The 10,000-nt window shown below is 43.8% G+C and overlaps 2 protein-coding genes and 1 long non-coding RNA gene across 3 annotated transcripts in view; 2 read left to right on the forward strand and 1 right to left on the reverse strand.

Annotated features, from left to right (window-relative positions):
• LOC128615604 (uncharacterized) overlaps nucleotides 1–1,644 on the forward strand; it is a 1,820-nt gene extending 176 nt beyond the window's left edge. The window contains exons 1-3 of the long non-coding RNA XR_008387230.1: nucleotides 1–623; nucleotides 1,184–1,205; nucleotides 1,375–1,644. The exon at nucleotides 1–623 is cut by the window's left edge and continues 176 nt beyond it. This is a non-coding gene — a long non-coding RNA (uncharacterized LOC128615604). The remainder of the gene's footprint in view (nucleotides 624–1,183; nucleotides 1,206–1,374) is intronic.
• LOC128615581 (crossover junction endonuclease EME1-like) overlaps nucleotides 1–5,686 on the reverse strand; it is a 10,532-nt gene extending 4,846 nt beyond the window's left edge. The window contains exons 1-4 of the mRNA XM_053637793.1: nucleotides 5,179–5,686; nucleotides 3,027–3,145; nucleotides 341–436; nucleotides 36–154 (exon numbers count right to left, since the gene is read on the reverse strand). Coding sequence (XP_053493768.1) covers nucleotides 36–154; nucleotides 341–436; nucleotides 3,027–3,145; nucleotides 5,179–5,653 — 809 coding nt within the window. The 5' untranslated portion in view covers nucleotides 5,654–5,686. The remainder of the gene's footprint in view (nucleotides 1–35; nucleotides 155–340; nucleotides 437–3,026; nucleotides 3,146–5,178) is intronic.
• A 978-nt stretch (nucleotides 5,687–6,664) lies between these two features.
• Nucleotides 6,665–9,998, forward strand: nubp2 (nucleotide binding protein 2 (MinD homolog, E. coli)). The gene is made up of 7 exons (XM_053637806.1): nucleotides 6,665–6,796; nucleotides 7,805–7,923; nucleotides 8,023–8,212; nucleotides 8,329–8,483; nucleotides 9,178–9,288; nucleotides 9,440–9,509; nucleotides 9,612–9,998. The coding sequence occupies exons 1-7, from the start codon at nucleotides 6,766–6,768 to the stop codon at nucleotides 9,746–9,748; spliced, it is 813 nt and encodes a 270-aa protein (XP_053493781.1). The 5' UTR covers nucleotides 6,665–6,765; the 3' UTR covers nucleotides 9,749–9,998.
• The last annotated feature ends 2 nt before the right edge of the window (nucleotides 9,999–10,000 follow it).

Raw genomic sequence — 10,000 nt, forward strand, 5'->3', positions numbered from 1 at the left:
TGTGTGTGTGTGTGTGTGTGTGTGTATGTGTGTACCATTGGCAGTTCTGTCCCCCGGTCACCAACAGTGAAACAACTGCCCCTGTGTTTCTGTTCAGATAATCACAGAGGGGCTGAAACAGAGAATTCGCCTCCTCACAACCACCAATCAGAGCCTGAGATGGACAACAGGAAACACATCACACCCTTACACAGCTGCTTTATATCTTTCCCTGCAGTATGGATATATACCTACTCAGACAGGCCACACCCACAAGAAACAAAGACGGGAAATGGACGAGGGAAAGTGTTCATAACATAAACGAGACACAGCCCATGTGTAAGTGATGTGGAGTTTTCACCTGTTTGATGGACATCATCATGTCCTTGAACTCCAACTGAGTGACCACCATCAGCACCTGATCTTCCTCAACCACCCTACAGTCTTCATCCTCAGTCTACACACACACACACACACGCACACACACACACACGAGTCAGTGTGTGTGAGGCAGTGAGAATTTACTGATTTACTATGAAAGGTTTTGTAGTGCAGTATGAACGCATTTGTACTCAGCGACTCTTACTGGAGGAGGTCAGGAACTGCTTGGTGGCAGTGGCAATCACAGAGCATGAGACGTTTAGGTGAGATCTGATGATTTGTAGTGTGATGGTGTTTTGTGACCAGGTTTCAGTGCTAATGTAGAGCCTTATCATCAGGACTGAATAAAGAAATGGAGCGTGACGAGCTTTATTCTGCAGAACAGTTCCCGTTTCCTTCCTGCATAGTTCCATATAATCTGAGACTGATCATAAACGGACTTACAAATGGGTTGTTTAACAAAATAATTCTTATAATTAGAGATAGACAAAAATCCACCAGTTGCATTGCGGAGCGGCTGAGAAGGGTCCGCTGTCATTATACAGCACGAGAGCGGCCTCTAGAGGCGAAATAAAAATTAATCACTGACTAATTCTGTTGTTTTATTTGAAGTGTTTTTTATTTTGGACATCTCTATTTTTTTATTTGTTATTTGGAGTGTTACTTTTTGGTTCAGTTTGGATATATATCTTTTATTTACTTTAATATTTATTAATAGTTTATATTTATTTCATTTAAAAACGTACAGGTGCAGTCAGTATTGTTTATATCTGTAAAGTTCAGCAATATTTTAATTCGAGTGTTATGTTTCATTCGGTATCAGGTTTATGATGGGTTATCAGCAGGTAGGTACCGCCCAACTTATTTATCTGTATCAGTAATATTCATTATATCTCTCGACCTGTAGTTATAACTGATGATGTGGTGAAGTTTTTTGCTAAAAGAGAATTATTTATTGTTTATTCTAGGAGACTTGGGTGTAAACACTCTCAGTCTCACTTTCTGTTTTCTCAGTAATGACAGGCTGTGCCTGTCAGAGAGAGACACAGAGGAAGAGAGAGTGAGAGAGAGAGAGAGAGAGAGAGCGAGAGCGAGAGAGAGAGCGAGAGAGAGACAGGTGAGGGAACAACTGCACAGCTATAATGTAAGTGAGAACAGGAAGGAACTCATCTCTCAGATGTTTCACGACATTAAATCTAACAATAAACCGTTAAAACGTGCGACGTCTCGTTCATTAATAAATTAAATACTGTAAGTGTTGGCCAATCACACGGTCTGGAGCGTTATTCCTTATATAAACAGAACACTTCGGCAGTGTTAAATGTAATGTAGGAACGATTAAATTGTTAATAATCATTGCTAAAGTGTGTTGCAGTGTGTTAGTGTGTGTTGCAGTGTGTTAGTGTGTGTTGCAGTGTGTTGCAGTGTGTTAGTGTGTGTTGCTGTGTGTTGTAGTGTGTTAGTGTGTGTTGTGGTGTGTTAGTGTTTGTTGCGGTGTGTTAGTGTGTGTTGTGGTGTGTTAGTGTGTGTTGTGGTGTGTTAGTGTGTGTTGCGGTGTGTTAGTGTTTGTTGCGGTGTGTTAGTGTGTGTTGCAGTGTGTTAGTGTGTGTTGCAGTGTGTGGTAGTGTGTGTCGCTGTGTGTTAGTGTGTGTCGCTGTGTGTTAGTGTGTGTTGCAGTGTGTTAGTGTGTGTTGCGGTGTGTTAGTGTGTGTTGCTGTGTGTTAGTGTGTGTTGCGGTGTGTTAGTGTGTGTTGCGGTGTGTTAGTGTGTGTTGCTGTGTGTTGCGGTGTGTTAGTGTGTGTTAGTGTGTGTTGCGGTGTGTTAGTGTGTGTTGCGGTGTGTTAGTGTGTGTTGCGGTGTGTTAGTGTTTGTTGTGGTGTGTTAGTGTGTGTTGCAGTGTGTTAGTGTGTGTTGCAGTGTGTGGTAGTGTGTGTCGCTGTGTGTTAGTGTGTGTCGCTGTGTGTTAGTGTGTGTTGCGGTGTGTTAGTGTGTGTTGCGGTGTGTTAGTGTGTGTTGCGGTGTGTTAGTGTGTGTTGCTGTGTGTTGCGGTGTGTTAGTGTGTGCTGTAGTGTGTTAGTGTGTGCTGTAGTGTGTTAGTGTGTGTTGCAGTGTGTTAGTGTGTGTTGCGGTGTGTGGCAGTGTGTTAGTGTGTGTTGCGGTGTGTGGCAGTGTGTTAGTGTGTGTTGCAGTGTGTTAGTGTGTGTTGCGGTGTGTTAGTGTGTGTTGCGGTGTGTTAGTGTGTGTTGCGGTGTGTTAGTGTGTGTCGCTGTGTGTTAGTGTGTGTTGCGGTGTGTTAGTGTGTGTTGCGGTGTGTTAGTGTGTGTTGCGGTGTGTTAGTGTGTGTTGCTGTGTGTTGCGGTGTGTTAGTGTGTGCTGTAGTGTGTTAGTGTGTGCTGTAGTGTGTTAGTGTGTGTTGCAGTGTGTTAGTGTGTGTTGCGGTGTGTTGCAGTGTGTTAGTGTGTGTTGCGGTGTGTGGCAGTGTGTTAGTGTGTGTTGCGGTGTGTGGCAGTGTGTTAGTGTGTGTTGCAGTGTGTGGCAGTGTGTTATTGTGTGTGGCAGTGTGTTAGTGTGTGTTGTAGTGTGTCGCAGTGTGTCAGTGTGTGTTGCAGTGTGTTAGTGTGTGTCGCAGTGTGTTAGTGTGTGTACTGTAGTAGTGTTACACAGACAGGTAGTTTTCTGCTCCAGCTGACGGAGTGTGTGAGGTCGTGCTCCTCTACTCGGTTCCTCCACTCCAAACCCGCCAGTGTACTCAACAACACATCACACCCAGAGTCCTGCAGCAACACTACACACACACACACACACACACACACATTCCTGTGTGTAAATCTCACCATGGTTCATTATGACTTGTGTCATTTTGTGCACTTTGTTCATTTTATTGCACTATTCATAACCACGGGACACTCTTTATACTCAGCTGATGATGGGAGCAAAAGGGGCGGAGCCATCAGCCGCCTGTGAGAAACCACAGACTTTAGGGCCGACCATTTCATGTCAAATGTTTAGTCTTAGAGACCGACATCGTCTGGTTTCACTGAGTGTACAGTCCCCTCTGAAAGTATTGGAACACAAGGACAGTTCATGTGTGTGTGCTGTACACCAAAGACATGAGACGATAGACCAGAATTTCAGCTTTAATTTCCTGGTGTTTACATCTCGATGTGTTAAAGAACTTGAAACATGGAACCTTTTGTATCAGACCACCCGATTTTTAGGTGAGCAAAAGTATAGGAACAGATCAATCGTGAAGTAACTGAAAGTAAATAACACTTAATATTTGGTTGAATATCCTTTACTTGTAATAACTGCATCAATCCTGCGAATCACTGCGACTTCTTCTGTGAAGCTTCTCCAGGTTTCTCCTGCAGCTTCTTTCAGTAGTTGTTTGTTTCGGGGGTTTCTCCCTTCAGTCTCCTCTTCAGGAGGTGAGATGCTGATCAGTTGGGTGAAGGTCTGGTGATTGACTTGTCCAGTCTAAAACCTTCCACTTTCCCCCTGATGAAGTCCTGTGTTGAGGTGGAAGTGTGTTTTGGATCGTTGTCTTGCTGCATGATGAAGTTCCTCCTGATTAATTATGTTCTGGATCATGAGCAGATCCTTTCTTTCTCCACACGTTGGACTTTCTATCACTTTGGTAGAGGTTCATCTTGGTTCCAGAACTTTTGAGGATCATCTCTGTGTTTCTTTGTGAATTCCAGTCTGGATTTCTGATTCTTACTGCTGATGAGCGGTCTGCATCTTGTGGTATGGTCTCTATATTTCTGCTCTCGAAGTCTTCATCCAACAGTGGATGGTGAGACCTTCACCCTGCCCTGTGGAGGTTGTTGGTAAGGTCACTGACTGTTGTTTTTGTGTTTTTCTTCAAGCTCTCACAATGTTTCTGTCATCAGATGTTGTTTTCCTTGTCTGACCCGTTCAGTGTCTGTTGCTCAGTACACCAGTGGGTTCTTTCTTTTTCAGGACATTCCAGATTGCTGTATTGGTTATACACAATGCTTCTGCAATATCTCTGATAGATTTTCCCTTTTTTCTCAGCTTCAAAGCGACTCATTTTTCTCCTATAGACAGCTCTCTGATCTTCATGTTGGTTTATCCTTTTTATCAACAAATGCAGTCTTCACAGGTGAAATGGAAATCTTAAACCAAGAGCAGATGTTCAGATCTATTTACTGTTTAAACAATCAATCTAACAGAACACACCTGGGTAACAAGAAATACCTGTCAGTCGTGTTCCAATATTTTTGCTCACCTACAAATTAGTTGGTCTGATACAGAAAGTGCTGTGTTCTATGTTGTTTAACACGTCTACATATAAATACAATAAAGTGTGTGTGAATTCTGTAACAGAGTGTGTGATAGCTTGTCACGTTACATGTCCTAAAACCGTAGGAGAATTCCCAAATCTGGGAGAAAATCCGACTGTAGAAACTCATCTCGCCCATAAAGTGAGTATATACTTTATTTAATATAATCATTCATATTAACATTACTGACATACAGTTCATCAACTCCACCCACCAACACAGGACACATAATGGGTGTATAAATAAACTGCAGGTCTGTGTTACTGTGCACAAAGTATTGGCACCCCTCTACCTGGTAGATCCTAATGGGACCACCACCAGAGGTGGTGTGTGTGTGTGTGTGTGTGTGTGTGTGTGTGTGTGTGTGTGTGTGTGTGACCAGTTACACAGTGGTGTGGACAACATCTGCTCGTTATTTTACGATGAGTGATAGGGAAGGTGCCAATACTTCAGATCTGGCCCTGTTCATGATGATGATGATGGTGATGATGATGATGATGATGAAGGATACCTGGGTGGATTCTGACAGTGACGGTCTTTAAATACTCCTCAGGTTTGAGTCTTTTTACTCTCTCAGCTGCCTCCTTCTTCCTCTTCTGCTCCTGTCTCTTCTCCTCCTTCTGTCTCTCTCTCTCCTCCTTCTGTCTCTCTCTCTCCTCTCTCCGTCTGTCCTTGTCCGCACTCCTCTCCTCTCTGCTCTCCCCCCGGTTTCCTCTCCTCCTTCCCCCGGGACTTGGGCTCTGGACAGCGGACTCCTGTGGAGGCTCTACCCGGCTCTCCGGCTCCGCGACAGTACCGGGCTCCTGCTCCGCCTCCGAGTCGGAAATCTCCCAGGTCTGAGCTCTCTTTAACTCCGACATGGTGTGATTAGTTACCGCGGATCCTACCGCTGCATGATCAGTGTGTTTACCTGCGCAGTACACGCCTGTACTCCTCACTGCGCATGCGTAATAAGAAGCGCCACTACATAAATGACGGGTCTTCATAAAGGACAAAGCTCCGCTGTAATCCCGCTGCGTGTCTTTATTATTATCCTTTTTTTTTTTTTTAACATTAAACTGAAGGTAAATACCACCCCCTACTGGACTGGAGTGACTAATTCCTCTCTCAAATTCCTGTTTCACTTAAATGGGAAATAATTGAAACTTTGCTGTGCTAATATTTTGTGATTTGATCTGTTTTATATTTTGTGACTTTATAGGCTTGACTAAGACACACTTTTTTTTTCTTACAGTAATGCACACTCAGAAATGGCGCTAAACTAAACCGTACCATTCCTTCTTGGGGGGGAGATCCTCAATCTTTTACCTAGAAAGTGGTCATTATGGTCCAATTGTGTACCTTAAATCATTGTTACAGGTGGACTTTATCCAGGTTTCCAGGTGATGAGTATATTTTAAAAGGTACAAAATATAAGGGTACCACCCCAGCGAGGAGGAACGGTGCAGTTTAGTACTCGATTGTTTTCTGTGTGTGTGTGTGTGTGTGTGTGAGTGTGTATGTGGTGTTGATCTTTACTCAGCTTAGTATTAACACTTCCTTTTCTTCTGCTTCATTCTGTTCTGTTATTTAATCCGATATCCAGGTCATTTCAAAACACCCTATACAACAACATCCTCGAAAATCATCATAGTAAAGAAGGCACATAGTAACAGAAGATTTTTTCCCCTTTGACTGCAATGGTTCTCATATTTTAGACATTTTATATTAATTATGGTTGGGATTTTAAAAATGCAACAAAAAATAAAAAGAAATAAACATCTCCATCTAGATATCCCTATTTTCCAATATTATAAATAAATCAGTTCAACATAACTGAACAAATATTGTGTTAAATCTTTGCCCACTTTAAGAGGAAGTGTGTGTGTGTGTGTGTGTGAGAGAGAGAGAGAGAGAGAGAGAGAGAGAGAGAGAGAGAGAGACTGTAAGAATCAGTATCAAGAGGAAATAAAACAATAAATAAAACATGTAGTTGCGCGGATGCCGGGTGAACAGCAGGGGGCAGTAAACACACACAACCATACAACCACCTAGAGAGCGCGAAGAAGAAACCGGTTCGGAATCAACCAATCACACGCTGCTTTACCGGTGACGTCACATGATTGCGGAAGTGATGGATGTAAATGGTGGTAAGATGCCCGTTTTTATCACATTTTACTTAAAATATAAAAGGTTTAAATCTCTCAGACTGGAGGGGACATTCTCTCAGGGCTGTGTTAGCATGGAATTAAATGATAATTAGTGATAAAAATGGCCGTTTTTTAATAAACTTTACCTCTATCAGACGTGTAACAGTTACATCTGATCACTACTGCACAATTATTTATATCTTTATTTTATTCCTTTTTGTAAAAAATTGTCTTTGTTTGTCTAAATACGTAAAGTTGCTTTCGCAAATCTATATAAATAAAAAAATTAAACAAAAATAACTCGACGAGATTTAGCGACATCGCGCATTCGTATTAGTGCTGCCCGGTATGACTGTTGTATTGTTAAGAGCATATACAATATAACTATAAACAAAAACACTGATCATATTAAACAGGTTTATAACATAATCAGACAGATTAAAATGCTAATTTGTAAAAGTGTTTTAGTTTTGATGTAATAACTGACAGAGGAGGCACAACTGCATCTCATAACTGTAACCATGACACCTTCAAACCAGTCCTCTCACCAAACTGACAAGATGGCCGCCACATCACTGATATTCTTCTTCTTCTTCTTCTTCTTCTTCTTCTTCTTCTTAATAATAATAATAATAATAATAATAATAATAATAATATTTATTATTATTATTATTATTATTATATTAAATACAGAATAGCTGTGAGGCATAGATCAGCACAGTGATGCTTAAAGTAAAACATTAAACAGTAATATACAACGGTAAAGTGTATGAGAGTTGGCCACCTTGTGTGTGTGTGTGTGTGTGTGTGTGTGTGTATGTGTGTGTGTGTGTGTGTGTGTGTTAATATACAGAAATAATTCGTCTACTGCATACACCAAACCTGCAGCAAATGAAAAGTTGTCCAGTTCCTCAGGAACACAGAGAGGTGTATCACGGGGAGTCAGGTGGAGATGTGTCGCTGTCTGGGATTGTATTAGTCATCTCTCTCTCTCTCTCTCTCTCTCAGACAGGGGGAATCTGGAGAAGGTGCGCCATGTGGTGTTGGTTCTGTCGGGTAAAGGGGGAGTGGGGAAGAGCACCATCACTACAGAGTTAGCGCTCGCTCTGTTACACGCAGGGATGAAGGTAAACACACACCGAGCGGTATGCAAGGAAGAGGAAGTTTGATATTTGAGATAAGTCAGAATTGTCTGTGTGTGTGTGTGTGTGCGCGTGTGCACGCAGGTGGGGGTGTTGGACGTGGACCTGTGTGGGCCGAGTATCCCCCACATGCTGGGTGTGAGTAAACACGAGGTCCATCAGTGTGACGCGGGCTGGGTCCCCGTGTGTGTGGAGCGTCTGTCCCTCATGTCCATCGCCTTCCTGCTGGACGACCCTGACGACGCCATCGTCTGGAGAGGACCCAAAAAGACTGGTCTGACCTCTGACCTTTCACCTCATTACCATGTGCCATGTATCTTATCTCTCTCAGATCTGTGATGTGAGTTTCTTTCCTCCTCTCTCACTGGTGGATGTCTGTTTGTCTCTCAGCTCTGATTGGTCAGTTTGTGAGTGACGTGGCGTGGGGGGAGCTGGATGTATTGCTGGTGGACACGCCCCCCGGCACATCCGATGAGCACCTGGCTGTCCTGGAGAATCTGAAAAAACACAGAGTGGATGGAGCTGTACTGGTCACCACACCACAGGTACACACACGCACACACACACACGCATCTCACCACACCACACCACACCACAGGTACACACACACACACACACACGCACATCTCACCACACCACAGGTACACACACACGCACACGCACATCTCACCACACCACAGGTACACACACACACACACACACACGCACACACGCACATCTCACCAGACCACAGGTACACACACACACACACACGCACGCACGCACACACACACACATCTCACCACACCATACCACAGGTACACACACACACACACACACGCACATCTCACCACACCACAGGTACACACATGCACACACACACACGCACGCACGCACGCACGCACACACACACACATCTCACCACACCACAGGTACATACATACACACACACACGCACATCTCACCACACCACAGGTACACACACACACACACACACACGCACACATGCACATCTCACCACACCACAGGTACACACATGCGCACACACACAGACATCTCACCACACCACAGGTACATACACACACACGCACGCACGCACGCACACACACACACATCTCACCACACCACAGGTACATACATACACACACAAACAGAACCGTACTGGTCACCATACTACAGGTGTACACACACATGCATGCATATAATGATATACTAAAACTGTGTGTAATACATCTGTGTGTGTGTGTGTGTGTGAGAGAGGCGGTATCTACGGGAGACGTGCGGCGTGAGATCACTTTCTGTAAGAAGACGGGTGTGAAGATTTTGGGCATAGTGGAGAACATGAGCGGCTTCGTGTGTCCTCACTGCACTGTAAGACACACACACACACACACACACACACACAGGCCTGCCAACATTAATTGGACCTGTAACAAAGATAGAAATCCAAAGACACTGTTTCCCTATCACACCTGATCCACTCATTACACGTATGTGTGTGTGTGTGTGTGTGTGTGTGTAGGAGTGCACCAGTATCTTCTCTAAAGGAGGAGGAGAGGAACTCGCCAAACTCACTGGATCAAAGTTCCTGGGTAAGTACCGAAAACACTAGTAACCAGGGGCACAAACTTTTGCACTTAAGTATATATTTATACATATTGTGTGTGTGTGTGTGTGTGTGTGTGTGTGTGTAGGCTCGGTGCCGTTGGACCCTCTCCTGAGTGCGAGTGTAGAGGAAGGTCGTGATTTCCTGCAGGCTTTTCCGAACAGCGCCACCTACAGCTCCATCAGAGACATCGCAGATACGCTGCTGACCAGCCTGGAGCACTGACGCCCTTCATCATCATCATCATCATCATCAGTGTAGTGACAGAACAATGTACAGGAGCAGGACTGTGGAAACACTGACTAACACACACACACCAGTGTTAAAGTGTGTGTTTGACTTACAAACATGACCAACCTCACACACACACACAGCTTCTCTCATATCTGTGTTTGTATCATGGTTTTGACTGTGTGTGTGTGTGTGCGCTTACAGTGTATAGACACATTTGTAATAAAGAAACAGCTGAAGTGTGTG

This window comes from Ictalurus furcatus, chromosome 1 (assembly GCF_023375685.1).
Source record: "Ictalurus furcatus strain D&B chromosome 1, Billie_1.0, whole genome shotgun sequence".
NCBI classification, from domain to species: domain Eukaryota; kingdom Metazoa; phylum Chordata; class Actinopteri; order Siluriformes; family Ictaluridae; genus Ictalurus; species Ictalurus furcatus.

What these genes read in the sequence shown, in the direction of transcription:
- nubp2 (XM_053637806.1), top strand. Translation starts at nt 6,766, where the DNA reads ATGATTGCGGAAGTGATGGATGTAAATGGTG. An exon ending in TGTTACACGCAGGGATGAAG is followed by an intron (nt 7,924 to 8,022) that starts GTAAACACACAC and finishes GTGTGCACGCAG; the next exon opens with GTGGGGGTGTTGGACGTGGA. An exon ending in TCGTGTGTCCTCACTGCACT is followed by an intron (nt 9,289 to 9,439) that starts GTAAGACACACA and finishes GTGTGTGTGTAG; the next exon opens with GAGTGCACCAGTATCTTCTC.